General features: G+C 43.8%; 1 protein-coding gene across 1 annotated transcript in view; it reads left to right on the top strand.

Annotated features, from left to right (window-relative positions):
* The window catches only part of pnkd (PNKD metallo-beta-lactamase domain containing), a 60,751-nt gene that overhangs the window by 27,069 nt on the left and 18,875 nt on the right, over positions 1 to 14,807 (top strand). The window contains exon 6 of the mRNA XM_072579988.1: positions 11,364 to 11,527. Within this exon, the coding sequence (XP_072436089.1) occupies positions 11,364 to 11,527 (164 nt within the window). The remainder of the gene's footprint in view (positions 1 to 11,363; positions 11,528 to 14,807) is intronic.

The raw sequence follows: 14,807 nt of genomic DNA on the forward strand, positions 1-14,807 counted from the left end.
AGTGGGGAATCTGTGGAATTCATTGTCACATACGGCTGTGGGGGCCAGGTCATTGAGTATATTTAAGACTGAGATAGATAGATGGATTATTGATTGTTAAAGGGATCAAAGGTTATGGGGAGAAGGTGGGAGAGTGGGATTGAAACATTTATCAGCCATAATTGAGTGGTGGAGCAGACTTGATGGGCCGAATGTCCTAATTTCTACTCTTGTGTCTTATGATTAGGTCATGGTTACATCAGATCTCCATTTTTCCCCTCATTTGACTGAACTTTAGTGTTATCCTGAACAGATGATTGGTATTTGGGTTTGCTGCCTAAAATTACCAATGGACAGTGTGCCATACACCTTGGTCACAGTTGTTAAAAGCCAAGAATAAATACACTTGGAAAATGTTCTTTACCTAAGCACTTCATCAGTGACACCATTGAAAGGTCAGGAGTGGATGACAATGCGAGAAAGCTCAGCTCCATCTGCACGTCCTCTGATAATGAAATAATTGTGACAGCCCTCAGCAGGAACTGAGCACCACCTAGGCCTAGATTGGCAAATTGGAGAAAGTGAGGACTGCAGATGCTGGAGATCAGAGTTGAAAAGGGTGGTGCTGGAGAAGCACAGCAGGTTAAGAAGCATCCGAGGAGCAGGAAAGTCGACACTTTGGGCATAAGCCCTTCATCAGGAATGATTACTGATGAAGGGCATATGTCCGAAACGTCAACTCCCCTGCACCTCGGATGCTGCCTGACCTGCCGTGCTTTTCCAGCACCACCCTTTTCAACTTGGATTGGCAAATGGCGGTTGACGGGCATGGCATGGAAATGCTAATTAATGACCATCTCAGACCAGATATCTCTCCTAGCCTTTAACATAAGCACTCTAATCAAATCCCCAGATGTCAGCACTGAGCAGGACAGTAACCTGTCAGGTCTCTGGCCAGTGCAAGACAGAAGCTGGTGACTTGTTATGTCAGCTGTCACCTCCCTGACATCTAACCAGTCATCTCCAAGCTGTAGGCCAGCAGTATAATGGGATACTTGCAATCTGTCTGTCCAGGTTGACCTTTCTTCTTCCACACTTTGACATTGATATCATTCCAAAACTCTGCTCCCAGTATCCTAAAGTGCACTAAGCCAATTCACTCCTCATCCCCTGTGCTCTCAAAGCTGCACTGGCTACCTTTACAGCAACGTTTTAAGTTTTAAAATATTAATTGTCTTCAAATCTCTCTGTAGCATCACACCTGCATCAGTAGTAGACTCACCATCGTTTGGGCATTTAAATGGTAATTGGATAAACATATGGATGATAATGGAATAGTGTGTAGGGCTTCAGATTGGTTTCACAGGTTAGTGCAACATTGAGGGCAGAAGGGCCTGTACTGCACTGTAATGTTCTATGCTCTGTTCGATGTTTCTGTTACGACCTCCCTCTTCCTGACATCTCTGTTCCTCCATTTCTAGCCTTTTGAGCAGCCCTGATTTCAGTCGCTCCCACATGAACAATCGTACCTGCAGTTACCTGTACCCTCAGCACCTGCAGAAATCCCTCCTTTCAGACCTTCTGCAGAACCTTGCTTCAAAGCTTTAATCATTTTGCCCATAGTATCAGCTTATATGGCTCACTGTGTACTTTTGCTTCGTAATCTTTCTGTGACATGTCTGGAAACCATTTATTACGTTAAGGAAGCTGTGCAAATGTAGAAACTAGGAGCAGGAGTAGGCCATTCGACCCTTCAAGTGTGCTCCGCCTTTCAATATGATCATGCCTCTATCACAACACTCTAGTCCTGCTTTCTCCTCTTGATGCCTTTAAAATGGAAATATTTAGATCTTCCCTGAATATTTTCATCAGTTGACATTCCACAGATAGCTGTGGTAAGGAATACCACAGGTTCACTACCCTCCTGACCCTGGGTGGGATGCTGTTTGGATGGGCCGAATCACCTGCTTCCATGCTGCATGGGTTCTACAACAGGATGTGGGCATTGCCCTTCCCTAGTTACCCTGAAGAAGATGCCCGTTGAAGAATAAATATTATCGCAGAACAGAGGGGAAAGCTCCTCATTCCTCTAGTGCAGAAGGTACTCAGGCCTGTGGTTTAAGACTCATGTCAAAGCACTGTTGAGCATGCAGCACCCTCACTGCAGGTATGTTGGCATTGATTAGTTTTTTTTTATTGTTCCATGGGATTTGCATGCTGCTGGCAAGGAGCATTTATTGCCTATCCCTAATTGCCCCTGAACTGAGTGGCTCAGTTGGCCACATCAGTGTGTTGTTAAGTGTAAATCACGTTGCTGTGCATCTGGAGTCATGTGTAGGCCAGACCAAGTGAGGATGGCAGATTTCCTTCCCCTAAAAGGGCATTAAATGAGTCAGATGGTCGTCGTCACCAAGACTAGCTTTATGTTCCTGATTTGAGTTGAATCTAAATTCCACCAGTTGCCATGGTGGGATTTGGCCCCATACTCCCAGAGTAATGGCCTGACTCCAGATTGCTAGTCCAGACATTACCAGTGTGCCACTGTCTTCCTCCAAACTTTGGTGTGAGCCTGGCTTGACTTGATATGAGGACACCGTACCTCTGATGGAGAGTTAGTTATGCTACATTTGTGCTAAAGGCTTAAACGCTCAAATCTCAGGAGTCTGGTGCACACACGATGGGCAGAATGACTGCTTTCTGTGCCATAACTGTTTTGAGATTCTGTGTTCTTGAATCCATGACCTTTCCAGTCAAGGGGAACTATTGCTGATATAATTCCTGCCCTAAATCTGCCTTTTCTCTCACAGGATCTGACTTAATCTGTGTTTTCAATATTTGCCAGTTTGGACAATGCATTTGATCTTGACTAGTCGATATTCTGGCTCACGTATTTGAATTCCTCTTTATAAATGGTCTGTTTTCTCTAAACTGCTTGCCCTGGGGCTGGGAAGGGACACAAGGGAGTGTCCTGTTGAAACTAAACATTAAATTCTAATGTGTGGAGAAGGCAAATTCAACTTTTGCCCTTTTCACATTGTCCCTCCCACCCCTTCCAAACTAAGTGCATTGTATACAATTGAGCAATTAACTTGCAATGTGGCATTCAGAACACCAGTGGGGGAGGGAGTTGTCCAAAAAATGTGTTTTATCATCAACTTATTTGTGTTGCCCAAGACTCCCATGTATTGTGCTCCCAGTATTGTTCTAAATTGGGTGTTTCATTCTCTTGATTGTTAAAAACTGACTGTCCCACATGATTTATTGAACATGCCACTCTGGTTTCTGTCACTGATCTTTTCCACACCAGTTACTTGATTAAATAACTAATTTTAGACTGAAAAATCTATTGCTTTTCCCATTCTATTTCCACATTCTTTCTTTGATCAGTCACTAAAATTCCATCTTTAACCTGCTCAATAATTGAGCTTTCACAGCCTTCTGAAGTAGAGAATTCCAAAGATTCACCACCCTCCGAGTGAAGAGATTCCTCCTCATCTCAACCTTAAATAGTCTACCCCCCCATCCTGAGGCTGTTCCATCGTTCAAGATTCACCAGTCAGGGGAGACATCCAGTTCTCATCTACGCTGTCTCGCCTTATTAGAATTCTTGATGAATCATAGAATCCTTACAGTGTGGAAACAGGCCATTTGGCCCAACAAGTCCACTCCGATCCTCCAAAGAGTAACCCACCCGGACCATTCCCCTACTCTATTACTCTACATTTTTCCTGACTAATACACCTAACCTACACATCCCTGCACACTGTGGGCAATTTAGCGTGGCCAATTCACCTAACCTGCACATCTTTGGACTGTGGGAGGAAACCGGAGCACCCGGAGGAAACCCACACAGACACGGGGAGAATGTGCAAACTCCACACAGACAATCACATGAGGCTGGAATCAAACCTGGGTGCCTGGCGCTGTGAGGCAGTAGTGCTAACCACTGAACCACCGTGGTAGGCATCAAGTCAGTCATCTCTTCTTTGAAACTCCTAGAGAATACAGACCTAGTTCCTTCAATTTCTCGTTTTAGTATTAATATTCTGTTCCACAGATTAGTCTGGTGAAACTCCGTTACATTCAATCTATGGCAAGTATGTCCTTGGATAAGGGTACCCAAGGTTTTACCCAATTCATCCAGATTAGTTCTCACAAAAGCTCTATACAACTGCAGAAAGCTATTTGCACAAACATACTCATATGCCCTAGTGGTTGGGGCCAATATACTGTTTAAAAACTGAAAGAGCTGCTGATGCTGTAAATCAGAAACAAAAACAGAAGTTTCTGGAAAAGCTCAGCAGGTCTGGCAGCTTGCTGCGCTTTTCCCAGCAATTTCTCTTTTTGTCTCCAATATCCCACTTGTCCAATTGCTGACTGCAACTGCCTGCTGAAGTTTAGTGTCTCACATTCTAGTTCCCTTACACAACATGTACTTCCTAGCCCCTGTCCATATCAGAAATATTCAGCCTTGCTTTTTCTATCAAAACGGACAGTTTTGTATTTGCACTATATTCTGTCTGCTACGATGTTATCCAGTTGCTTAACGGGTCTAAATCCCTGTGAAGTTTCCTTTCATCCTCCTCCAACTTAACTCTCGTTTTGTATCTTGGAAATGTTACATTTTGTCCTCACATCAAGATTGTGAATGGCTGTGGCCCAGACATTAAATCTTAAAACATGTACTCCGTTAGTAACTGCCTTCCATCCTGAGAATGATCACTGTTTATTCCCACTGTTTTCTCCTGTTAATCAGTTCTCAATCCACAGTAAGCTGTGGCAACCCCATGCAATCTCATTCTGTTTACTACTGTTCCACTGTTCAATGGAATCTTAACAGTAGCCTTCTGAAAATCCGAATGCACCACTTTCCTTTACCTGTGTTACAAATAACATCTTCAAATGGTCTTGACAATTTCATCAAACACTCTTTCCCTATCAAAAATTCATATTGACTCTGCCCAGTCAGATTAGTATTTACTAAGTTACCACACCCTCCAGCATTTCCCCATTTCTGACCACACAATAACAGGTAAGGCTTCACCGTGTACCACCTTGCTCCTTGGCTGCCAGTCAAACAGCCTCCATTCTCATTCTCTACGATTCAGTGACTGCACCACCCCCCCCCCCCCCCCCCCCCCCCCCTGCTTTTTCTGCAAATAGAGCTAAGATTAATTTGTGCTGGGGTGGGTGAGATCCAGCAAAGATCCTCCAACTCTATTTCTGTACGTCAATCTTGGTTTAATCATCTGTGCGACCACCTACACCCTGGTCAGAGCCAGTGTCAGTATTGTGGGTGTTTCCTTGCAGCTGTGGCCTGTTCCAAATCCGCACCAGTTCCCAAAGGATTTCTTGAAAAATCTGATTAGGCTTGGGGATGTTGTGTTGTGCCCAGTTTTGAGCACTGTATTTGAAGTAAGGGTGTAGACAAAATTTATCCAATTTTCCAGAGATACAAGGAATTATAGTTACATAGGAGGCTAGAGCATCTGGATTTGTTTTCCTTGCAGCAGAGAGGTTAATCAGGCGAGATTTAAGAGAGCTGTTCCAAATCATAAAAGGTTTCAGTGGAGTAAATAAATACCATCTCTTTACTCTCTCCATTTTAAAAGGGAGTTTAGATCACTTAATTTGTTCATTTTGCTAATAAAAACCCTTGAATTAACTCCTTAAAACTAGCCTCCATTTTGACCAAGGTATGCCATTAGGCAAGACTGCTAATGAATAATATCTGATTGTATTAAACTTTAATCACTTATTGTGGTTCTGTTCGCCGAGCTGGGAATTTGTGTTGCAGACGTTTCATCCCCTGTCTAGGTGACATCCTCAGTGCTTGGGAGCCTCCTGTGAAGCGCTTCTGTGATCTTTCCTCCGGTATTTGTAGTGGTTTGAATCTGCCGCTTCCGGTTGTCAGTTCCAGCTGTCCTTTGCAGTGGCTGGTATATTGGATCCAGGTCCATGTGCATATTGATCGAATCTTATTCTGAATGTGCTTATTCTGAAAGAGCACGAGAACGAGGGTAGGTCCGATCAAGGACAGTAGTGGGAGATTGTGTATTGAGTCGGAAGAGATAGGAGAGGTCTTGAACAAGTACTTCTCTTCAGTATTTACGAACGAGAGGGACCGTATTGTTGAAGAGGAGAGTGTGAAACGGACTGGTAAGCTAGAAGAGATCCTTGTTAGGAAGGAAGATGTGTTGGACATTTTGAACAACTTGAGGATAGACAAGTCCCCCGGGCCTGACGGGATATATCCTAGGATTATGTGGGAAGCAAGAGAGGAAATTGCAGTACCGTTGGCAATGATCTTCTCGTTTTCACTGTCAACGGGGGGTGGTACCAGGGGACTGGAGAGTAGCGAATGTTGTGCCCCTGTTCAAAAAAGGGAATAGGGATAACCCCGGGAATTACAGGCCAGTTAGTCTTACTTCTGTGGTAGGCAAAGTAATGGAAAGGGTACTGAGGGATAGGATTTATGAGTATCTGGAAAGACACTGCTTGATTAGGGACAGCCAGCACGGATTTGTGAAGGGTAGGTCTTGCCTTACAAGTCTTATTGAATTCTTCGAGGAGGTGACCAAGCATGTGGATGAGGGTAGAGCAGTGGATGTAGTGTACATGGATTTTAGTAAGGCATTTGATAAGGTTCCCCATGGTAGGCTTATGCGGAAAGTCAGGAGGCATGGGATAGAGGGAAATTTGGCCAATTGGATAGAAAACTGGCTAACCGGTCGAAGTCAGAGAGTGGTGGTAGATGGTAAATATTCAGCCTGGAGCCCAGTTACATGTGGAGTTCTGCAGGGATCAGTTCTGAGTCCTCTGCTGTTTGTAATTTTTATTAATGACTTAGATGAGGGAGTCGAAGGGTGGGTCAGTAAATTTGCAGATGATACAAAGATAGGTGGAGTTGTGGACAGTGAGGAGGGCATTTGTCGTTTGCAAAGGGACTTAGATATGATGCAGAGCTGGGCTGAGGAGTGGCAGATGGAGTTCAACCCTGCCAAGTGTGAGGTTGTCAATTTTGGAAGAACAAATAAGAATGCGGAATACAGGGTTAATGGTAGGGTTCTTAGTCAGGTGGAGGAACAGAGGGATCTTGGGGTATATGTACATAGATCTTTGAAAGTTGCCACTCAGGTGGATAGAGTTTGTAAGAAGGCCTATGGTGTATTATCGTTCATTAGCAGAGGGATTGAATTCAAGAGTCGTGAAGTGATATTGCAGCTGTACAGGACTTTGGTTAGGCCATAGTTGGAGTACTGTGCGCAGTTCTGGTCGCCTCACTTTAGGAAAGATGTGGAAGCTTTGGAGAGGGTGCAGAGAAGATTTACCAGGATGTTGCCTGGAATGGAGAATAGGTCGTACGAGGATAGGTTGAGAGTTCTCGGCCTTTTCTCATTGGAACGGCGAAGGATGAGGGGTGACTTGATAGAGGTTTATAAGATGATCAGAGGAATAGATAGAGTAGACAGTCAGAAACTTTTTCCCTGGGTACAACAGAGTGTTACAAGGGGACATAAATTTAAGGTGAAGGGTGGAAGGTATAGGGGAGATGTCAGGGGTGGGTTCTTTACCCAGAGAGTGGTGGGGGCATGGAATACGCTGCCCGTGGGAGAGGCAGGGTCAGAATCATTGGTGACCTTTAAGCGGCATTTGGATAGGTACATGGATGGGTGCTTAATCTAGGATAGAAGTTCGGCACAACATCGTGGGCCGAAGGGCCTGTTCTGTGCTGTATTGTTCTATGTTCTATGTTCTATCACAGAAGCGCTTCACAGGAGGCTCCCAAGCACTGAGGATGTCACCTAGACAGGGGACAAAATGTCTGCAACACAAATTCCCAGCTCGGTGAACAGAACCACAACAACGAACAAACTTTTAATCACTTAAGACAATACACGTGTCTAACAAGTTAAGAGCTATTTTGATAGTGAATTAAAGAAATAAATTATGTTTCTAGGGATACAAGATAGACTCTAGACATCACACAGCAAAAGCTGTTCAGCTGTTGTGGTAATGTGGCCTCGCAATACACAACTGTTATCAGGAGCATAGTTTTTCTCTCTAATTCTTTGCAAGTTTTTCCTGGATAAGAGCTTCCACTTTGTTTAATATTTTATAGATTTTTTTTTTGTCGTGTGATAAGTGTGTGTGTTTTTTTTTGTTTAAAATGCATTTCAGTCCCTTCTGGATTATGTTCCATTACTGCAACCAAACTGCAGAAATAAAACACATGATTTATCTTTGACTCTGGGAGTGACTTGTTCAGTATTAATATCAACTGAGCTCATACAGTAGCATTAGACTTTTCCTGATTTTCCCTGTTTGACTGGGTGCAGATAGATTGGCGTTCCTGCTGTGCAGCTCTTAATATAACGCTAATGCCATTTCATATCCTTCCTCACTGAGTGAATTGATGACTGTTAAGTGTCCTCTGATATTTAATCATTCCTTCCAACTCCAATATCTTAGTATGTCAGTGAGAATGATGAGTTCTGATGCATCTTTTGTAAGTCTCCAGAGCCCCTAGGTTCGTCAAAAGTCTGTCTGTTTTATTACATTAACTATGTTTTCAACAAATGGTTGAAGATTATGGACATGATTTACCCATTGTGCTTCTTGCATTCCTAACAGCAGTTCGGCAAGAACAACTTCCCTTCTGTTTACTAATGGTATCGCTGTTTCTACCTGCAGAATGATGTACTGTAAACCAGTATTTCGATGGCTTTGGCTCACTTCCACTTCTTGTTTGAGCTTTTTGTCAACAAAAGCATTTATATCATGAAATGTGGTCTCTCTTCTTGAACAAAACAGACTAAATTCTTGAAATTCCCCAGGAAAGTGATCAAGTTACCCTCTGTATTGTTCAGAGATGGACATTTTTATCACCGTGCTCCTTGCAGAATTAACTTCTACCATGGGCTCACTTCCAACAGTGACAGGGAGCGTCGTTAACCACAGGACACCGATTTAGATCATTGACAAAAGAACAGATATGGAGACATTTCTTGTGCATTCTAGTGCTGTCAGAATCCTCAACAGTCCGCCCCGTGGGGGAGGATGATCGTAAGCTGTTGGCAGCATTGTGTTAAGATGTATGTGGGAGGAGCATAAACCAACTGCACCCAGGCAGCAATTTTGGAAAATCAGGAAATGTCTGATACTATTGTTCAGAGTCCTACAGCACAGAGACAGGCCCTTTGACCGAAACTGGTCCGTGCTGACCAAAATATCCATCCAGGCTAACCCCATTTCCCTGCACTTGGCCCATATCCTTCTAAACCTTTCATATCCATGTATTTGTCCAAATGCCTTTTAAATGTTACTAATGTACCTGCCTCAACCACTTCCGCTGGCAGCTCATTCCATATGTTTACCACCCTCTGCGTTAAAAGAAAGTTGCTCTCAGGTTCCCTTTTATTCTTTCCCCTTTAACCTTAACCTGATGCCCTCTAGTCCTCCATTCCCTAACCTGGGAAAAAGACTGAGTGTATTCACTGTGTCCATGCTTCTCATGATCTTATACAGTTCTATAAGATCCCCCTCAGTCTCCCTATGCTCTAAAGAAAAAGTCCCAGCTTCTCCAACCTCTCCCTATAACTCAGATCCTTGAGTCCTGGCAACATCCTTGTAAACTTCTTCCACACTCTTTCCAGTTTAATAACATCCTTCCTGTAGCAAGGTGACTGAAACTGAACACAATACTCCTAAATGTGGCCTCCCCAACATTCTGTACAACTGCAACAATAACTTCCCAATTTCTATACTCACTGCCCTGACTGATGAAGGCCAGTGTGCCAAAAGCCTCCTTCACTGCCCCATCTACCTGTGTCTCCACTTTCAGAGAACTGTGCACCTGAACTCCAAGGTCCCTCTATTTCACTACACTCCTTAAGGCCCTACCATTCACCATGAAACTACTGCCTTGATTGAACTTTCCAAAATGTAAGACCTCATACTTATCTATATTAAACTCCATTTGCCATTTCTCAGCCCACTTCCCCAGCTGATCAAGGTCCTGCTGCAATTTCTGATAACCTTCCTCACTGTCCACAATACAGTCTATTTTAGTGTCATCAGCAAACTTCCTAATCATGCCTTTTACATTCTCATCCAAATCATTGATATAGATGACAAACAGTAATGGACCCAGCACCAACCCCTGAGACACTCCACTAGTCACAGGCCTCCAGTCCGACAAACATCCTTCCTCTATTACCCTCTGCTTCCTACCGTCAAGTCAATTGTGTATCCGTTTGCCAGCTCCCCCTGGATTCCATGTTATGATGTTCTGACAAGTGCCAATTTCTATTCCAATTTCATATGTTCGTATATCTCGCTCTCTTGCTCTCTCTCGCACCTCTGTCCTGCTGACCCCCACCCCGTGCACAGTGAGCATCCCCAAGCACTCTCACTCGCCCTCTCAACTCTCTACCTTATTCTCACTTGCTGTCTTTCCTTTTGCTCATCCTTGGCCCCTCTCCCTCCATCTCTCTTTTTTCTCTCTCATTCTCACTCACTCTCTCATTCATCACCCATTTTCTCTCCCCCTTTTCAGTTTCTTTCCCTCACACAGACTTTCCTTGCTCTATATTGCCACCTGCAGTGTCTGACTGACCCTCTCCCTTTTGTGCAGCTTTCTGCCTGCTCTCACTCATCCGCCATGCTGAATGACAACTTTTTTTTATAATCCCTGAGGAAGAGTTGAATGGTCTTTGTGAACAGAAATATTCCCTGTGTCCCAGCAGTCGGTCCAACATTCCTCTTAAATTAAGAGCCCAATTAAGTTATCATTCAGAGTAGTGGAGTTGTTTATTCAGGGTGCCCTTTTGTGGCCCCACAGGTTTTGGGGGGATTTCTGTGAAGAATGCTATACAGACAGCCGTGCAGAAATGTGTTAGTCATTCATGAACAGACTGACCTGGGGAAACAACTCGCCTTCTGTCTAGACTGTTCCATTAGTTTTGAATTTGGCGGGTAAAATCTCTTTCCAGTTTCTTTCAATAGAGTGTTTGTTTGTTCAGTGTTGTGAATGATGAGTGCTGGAGTGTGCAACAATCTCCGAAACATTCCCAAAACAGGGCCAGCACAGGGTTAGACACAGTAAAGGTCACTTTACACTGTTCCCATCAAACACTCCAGGACAGAGGCAGCAAGTGGTTAGATACGGAGTAAAGATCTCTCTACATTGTCTCCATGAAACACAGCAATTACAGCATGCAGTTGAATACCAAGTATACCCCCTCTTCCCCCGAGTATTGCCAAAGAAAAGTAATTGAAGCATCAAATTGTAGCCAGCAACCTAAGTGTTTGGGGAGATGGTGTTATCCTGCAGCTTGAGATTAATGTTTGACTTTGTTTTAATTTCCCCTCCTGCTCTTCAGTCCCATTCTAGATAAAGAGACGATCAAAGTGGGAAACTTGCGATTTCATGCCTTCTTAACCCCTGGTCATACAGTGGGTCATGTGATCTACGTCTTGGAGGGGAACCTTCCCAGCATTCCTGCTTGCCTCTTCTCTGGTGACTTGATTTTCCTCTCCGGCTGTGGTACGTACAGGGTCCCACCAGGTGCATCACTCCGTTTCTGATCATCACATTCACGATGACTGTGTTTGCAGGTTATTTTTAATTTGCAGAAATTTACTTGTGTGGCATTTTATAGCACAGGAACAGACAATGTACCTCACCTCAGTTAACCTAGTATTTGTTCCATACTCCATTTCACTCGTTCTCCCCCTGCCAACCTCATCCCATCCTATTAACAAATACATTTGTGAAGCCGAGGTATACAAGGTTTTGGGCCAAGTGTGAAAAATGGGATTAGAATAGTTAGATGATTTGCTTTTTGACCTGCGAGACTCAATGGGCTAAAGCCTCTTTTTTAGTGGTGTACACCTCAGACTATCCTTCCATTCCTTTCTCTAACATACTTCTATACACTTTCCCCAAAAAATGTATAGAGAAACACAGAATGGTTAGAGCACAGCAGGAGGCTGTTCAGTTTATCGTGTCAGTACTGGCAGTCTGCAAGTCCCATTCGCTTTGTCTCCCACTTTGTGGCTTTTTCCCTGTACCCCAACGATACTTTTCATTATAATTTCCCATTTAGAAACACACTAATACAGTACCCAGATTATATTATTGATTAAGTCTGCCACCACCACTTTCTCAGGCCACCTTCGATATTTAGATCTCTATCACTGTTACCTTGGAGAAATTCCATGTATTGGCATTTAAAATTTCCAGGATGTGTTGTTTTTAGATAATCTTCACGTATTTAGCTCAATGATCTTCAGCTTGAAGTTTTATTACTTTATCATTACATTCTGCATATTAAAGGACAATTGAAAGGCAGGTTTTGTTTTTAAAACACTGTGGGGAAAACAATGTTTAATATTCAGCAACTGTGTTAAAGCTTTGTTTTGATTACTAAGAACAGCATTTTCTTTTCTTAAAAAAAGTATTATTTATGTCAACTACTACTTTTGGGAGAGATTTCCAGATTCTCAGTGCTCTCTGGGTAAAGATGTTTCCCCTGTATTCTCTGCTGAATTTATTAGCTACTGCCTTGCATTTGTGATGCCTAGGTGTGCAGAAGCCTGCATGTGGCAACATCTCTGTCTACCACACGAAACTCCTTCACCATCTTAAAACCTCTATCCAGCACCAGAAGGTATCATCTCAGTGTAGGAGTCGCCCGTTGAAAGCAGATGAGGAGGAATGTCTTCTGAGGGTAGTAAATTTGTGGAATTATTCACTGCAAGGGGCTGCCGATGCTGGGTTGTTACAAGTATTCAAGAGAGAGAGAGAGAGAAACAGACTTTTAATCAGTAAGGGAATCAAGGGCTGTGGGGACAAGCAGGAAAGTGGAGTTGAGAGTTATCAGATCAGCCATGATTTCATTGAATGGCAGAGTAGACTCGATGGGCCAAATAGCCTACTTCTCCTCCTACATCTTATTGTCCTGTTTGGTTTCAATGAACGTTTTATTTTTCTTTGATTTCAGCCATTATCTAATTGTGGCATTGGCACTCTCTGCTGTAGTGCTGGTGCAGAGATCTGAGCTCTGATTAGAATCCCTACAGTGTGAAAATAGGCTCTTCGGGCTAAATCCACACCGACCCTTTGAAGGGTAACCCAGTCAGACTTAGTCCCTATCCTATATTAACTCCTGACTAATACACCTAACCTATACATCCCTGGACACTATGGGCAACTTATCATGGCAAGTTCACCTAACCAGCACATCTTTGGACTGTGGGAGGAAACCCACACAGACACGGGGAGAACGTGCAAACTCCACTCAGTCACCTGAGGCTGAAATCGAACCCGGATCCCTGCCACTGTGAAACAGCCATGCTAATCACTCCAAATCAGACAATGGGCAACTGCTCCTCTAACAGGCTTGGCTGCAAAAGGTTAGATGAGAAGGGTAGGTTTGGGATGTAGGAGTGAAAAACAATCCAAATGCTGCTCAGTGCAGGTCATGTCACGTTCAACATCCCCTGCTCCACCACAGCTGAACAGCACACTTATCCAGACTCAGAAACAAAACCGAGTTTAACACTGTGCCTGTGGTGGTAGAATAGGGTCTGTGACTGGAGGGCTCCATACAGTCAGCCATCACTGAAAGCCCAAGACACATTGGTGCCTTTGAGGGAGACCAATCAGAGTTGGACTGGAGTAAGTTTTTTTTTCATTTGTTCATTCATGGGATGAGGTCATCACTGGCTAAGCAGCATTTATTGGAGCAGGAGAATTGGGAGTTTCCGGCAAAAGCCCTTCCTGACGAAGGGCCTTTGCCCAAAATGTCGATTCTCCTGCTCCTCGGATGCTACCTGACCTGCTGTGCTTTTCCAGCACCACACTCAACTCTGACCTCCAGCATCTGCAGTCCTCACTTTCTCCTAAGCAGCATTTATTACCCATCCCTAATTATCCAGAGAGCTGTTAAGAGTCAACCACGTTGCTGTGGGTCTGGGATCACTCAGGTAAAGTTGGTAGTTTCCTTCCCTAAAGAACATTAGTGAACCAGATAGGTATTTCCAACAATTGATAATGGATTCATGGTCGTCGTTTGATGCTTAGTTCCAGATTTTTTAATTCAAATTCACCATCTGGAGGCATTTTAATTAGCTTAAGAGATCAACTCAGGGATGTAGATTTAGAGTCATAGAGATGTACAGCATGGAAACAGACCCTTCGGTCCAACCCGTCCATGCCGACCAGGTATCCCAACCCAATCTAGTCCCGCCTACCAGCACCCAGCCCATATCCCTCCAAACCCTTCCTATTCATATACCCATCCAAATGCCTCTTAAATGTTGCAATTGTACCAGCCTCCAGCACATCCTCTGGCAGCTCATTCCATACCCGTACCACAGTCTGCGTGAAAAAGTTGCCCCTTAGATCTCTTTTATATCTTTCCCCTCTCACCCTAAACCTATGCCCTCTAGTTCTGGACTCCCCGATCCCAGGGAAAAGACTTTGTCTATTTATCCTATTAATGCCCCCCATCATTTTGTAAACCTCTATAAGGTCACCCCCTCAGCCTCCAATGCTCCAGGGAAAACAGCTCCAGCCTGTTCAGCTTCTTCCTCTCGCTCATATCCTCCAATCCTGGCAACGTCCTCATAAATATTTTCTGAATCCTTTCAAGTTTCACAACATCTTTCCGATAGGAACGAGACCAGAATTGTACGCAATATTCCAACAATGGCCTAACCAATGTCCTGTACAGCTGCAACATGACCTCCCAACTCCTGTACTCAATACTCTGACCAATAAAGGAAAGCATATGAAACGCCTTCTTCACTATCCTATCTAC

Source organism: Chiloscyllium punctatum, chromosome 10 (assembly GCF_047496795.1).
Source record: "Chiloscyllium punctatum isolate Juve2018m chromosome 10, sChiPun1.3, whole genome shotgun sequence".
Classification (NCBI taxonomy): domain Eukaryota; kingdom Metazoa; phylum Chordata; class Chondrichthyes; order Orectolobiformes; family Hemiscylliidae; genus Chiloscyllium; species Chiloscyllium punctatum.